This window comes from Nuphar pumila, chromosome 7, assembly GCF_984573655.1.
Source record: "Nuphar pumila chromosome 7, dmNupPumi1.hap1.1, whole genome shotgun sequence".
Classification (NCBI taxonomy): Eukaryota; Viridiplantae; Streptophyta; class Magnoliopsida; order Nymphaeales; family Nymphaeaceae; genus Nuphar; species Nuphar pumila.
In genome coordinates this window covers 122,237,377-122,239,423 of record NC_143255.1, presented here as the reverse complement: position 1 = coordinate 122,239,423, position 2,047 = coordinate 122,237,377, and the positions used below count along the sequence as shown (strand labels likewise).

The window sequence follows — 2,047 nt, the reverse complement described above, 5'->3', positions numbered from 1 at the left end:
AATTCCAGCATAGCAAGAACTATTTGTTAGTCACCAACTAATTGTTTTTCATACACTTTCTCTGCATTTTTCTCTATAAAAGAAAAGGCAAATATCATTATCCAAAAACAGTAATTTACAAGAAAACCCATGAGAGAGAGGGAGATGCCACCTTAGTATCCTCCAGCTTTACATTACCAAATAGCATAATGTATTATTACTAATTTACATCAAGCAATCCAAGGATCAAAGATCTACGTATTACTTTATATCCTTGAATATATATGCTTTTTCCTCTCTTCTTCTTCTGTTTTTCCTTCTTCTTCCTCATCTGTTTTTTTCTTTTTCCCTAATTTTTCTTTGTTTATATGTATAAAAGCAACTGATCCTTATGGGGAGAGTGAATCAGCAATGCACTGCATGACCTGTACCTGAGCCTTTAGCGCCTTGATGTAATCGGCGGCTTCTTCCAACAAGCCGCAGCAACCCATTCCTTCACCTCCCGGCACAAGCCGGCGGAGCACGTCGGCTCGGCTTCGCCGGCTCTCCTTCTTGGTGCTGGTAACCTTCCGCCACCACTGTCGATGCGCGATGGCTAGGCTGCGCTTGAGCACGGCTCGGCTCCACGCTTGCCTTGCGTTGCATGCCATGGCTGCAGAAGCTAGGCTGATATCTGCAGCCTGTTTGATCCTCCTGGCTCCTGCAGAGACGGTGGAACTGCGTCTGCTTAGGCTCATGATGGTTAGGGCCTTAAGGAACCGCCTTGCAAATATGGGCCGGAGGGATTTATGATTTACAGAAGGTTTCATTGTAAGAGAGAGAGAGCGAAAGAGTATGTGGGTTTGTAGATTACAGGTGGTCTAGGGAGAGAGAGTGAATATGTGAGTTTGTAGATTACAGGTGGTCTAGGGTAGGTATAGAGAGATTGTGTGTGAATATAAGTGTTTGGATAATTCAGATAGTCGGGGGTTTCGTGATTTAATGTGAAGGAATGTCAGAGGAGATTTGGTTTTCTGACACGGGGACCAAGAGATGAAAGGACAAAAGGTAACAAAAATGAATGACCAACTCTGACACACAAAGGAATTTGTTTTCAGATAGACGAGGGTGTTTTCCTTGTTTTTCCTTTTGTTTAGGAGAAAAAAAAAAAAGAACAGGGTAATTAGGGAAGGCAACGGAAGAAGAAAGGAAAACAAAAAAAAAAAGAATTGAGCAGGAAGGTGGAGAAAATAAGGTGTGATGAAGTATTTGGAAGAGGGGGAGAAAGATGAGGAATGGATGGTGGAGAGGAAGTACACTTTGGGAATCAAGGTTTTGGGGTTGGGGGAAGTGGTGTGGACCACAAAAGTCCAACCTTGCACATGGTGTCACATGCTCACCATGACCCACCACGATGATGCTCATCCTTTCTTTATTCTCCCTGCTTTGCTCATTTTTTTTCTTTCTTTCTTTATTTTGGGATGATAAGGTGGTTAAATGTTCTGTCTTGATACAAAGATCAAAATATCTAATTAGGTAGGAAAAATCGCTCTCTTCCTTTTTCATGCAAGGCCATTGTCAAGCATTTGATTGTTATTTTGTGTTTTAGTTAATTTCCTGCTATTTTTAGTTATATTTCCTATTTTTTTCTACATAAATTTGTAGTTGGATAGAAACTTTTTTGCAAACCCAAAACCGGTTTACATCAGTTTGGTGTCATAGCACAAGTTTGTCTCTCGTCCTTTCGCCATGATGCGAGTTTCGACGGAGGATCCTATGAAACCATGGCAGCACGTCTTAATCGTTTAGAGATCAAGTTGATTGATAACTTGACCAACTGATGATCCATGTGTTAGCAAGCTCAAATTGAACCGGTTCTCACCTTATTGTGTGTTTTTGTTGAGTTTTTCATGAAATTGGTTTTGCCTCAAATTGCTCCAAAGCCAATCAGATTAAATCCATATACCTTTTTAATGACTCTTGGAACAACCCAAACCAAATTAACATTAAACCCAACCCCAAGCTCAAGCTTTTATTCTCTCCATTTGACATTGGACCTACCATAATTCATTTGGATCAAATTAAGACT

At 40.6% G+C, this 2,047-nt stretch overlaps 1 protein-coding gene across 1 annotated transcript; it reads right to left on the bottom strand.

Moving 5' to 3' along the window:
* Positions 1-368: 368 nt before the first annotated feature.
* On the bottom strand, positions 369-788 carry LOC149833256 (transcription factor IBH1-like). Its single transcript, XM_090013395.1, has one exon. It carries the CDS (start codon positions 786-788, stop codon positions 369-371), a length of 420 nt encoding a protein of 139 aa, XP_089869521.1.
* Positions 789-2,047: the final 1,259 nt, after the last annotated feature.

What these genes read in the sequence shown, in the direction of transcription:
- LOC149833256 (XM_090013395.1), bottom strand. Translation starts at nt 788, where the DNA reads ATGAAACCTTCTGTAAATCATAAATCCCTCCGGCCCATATTTGCAAGG.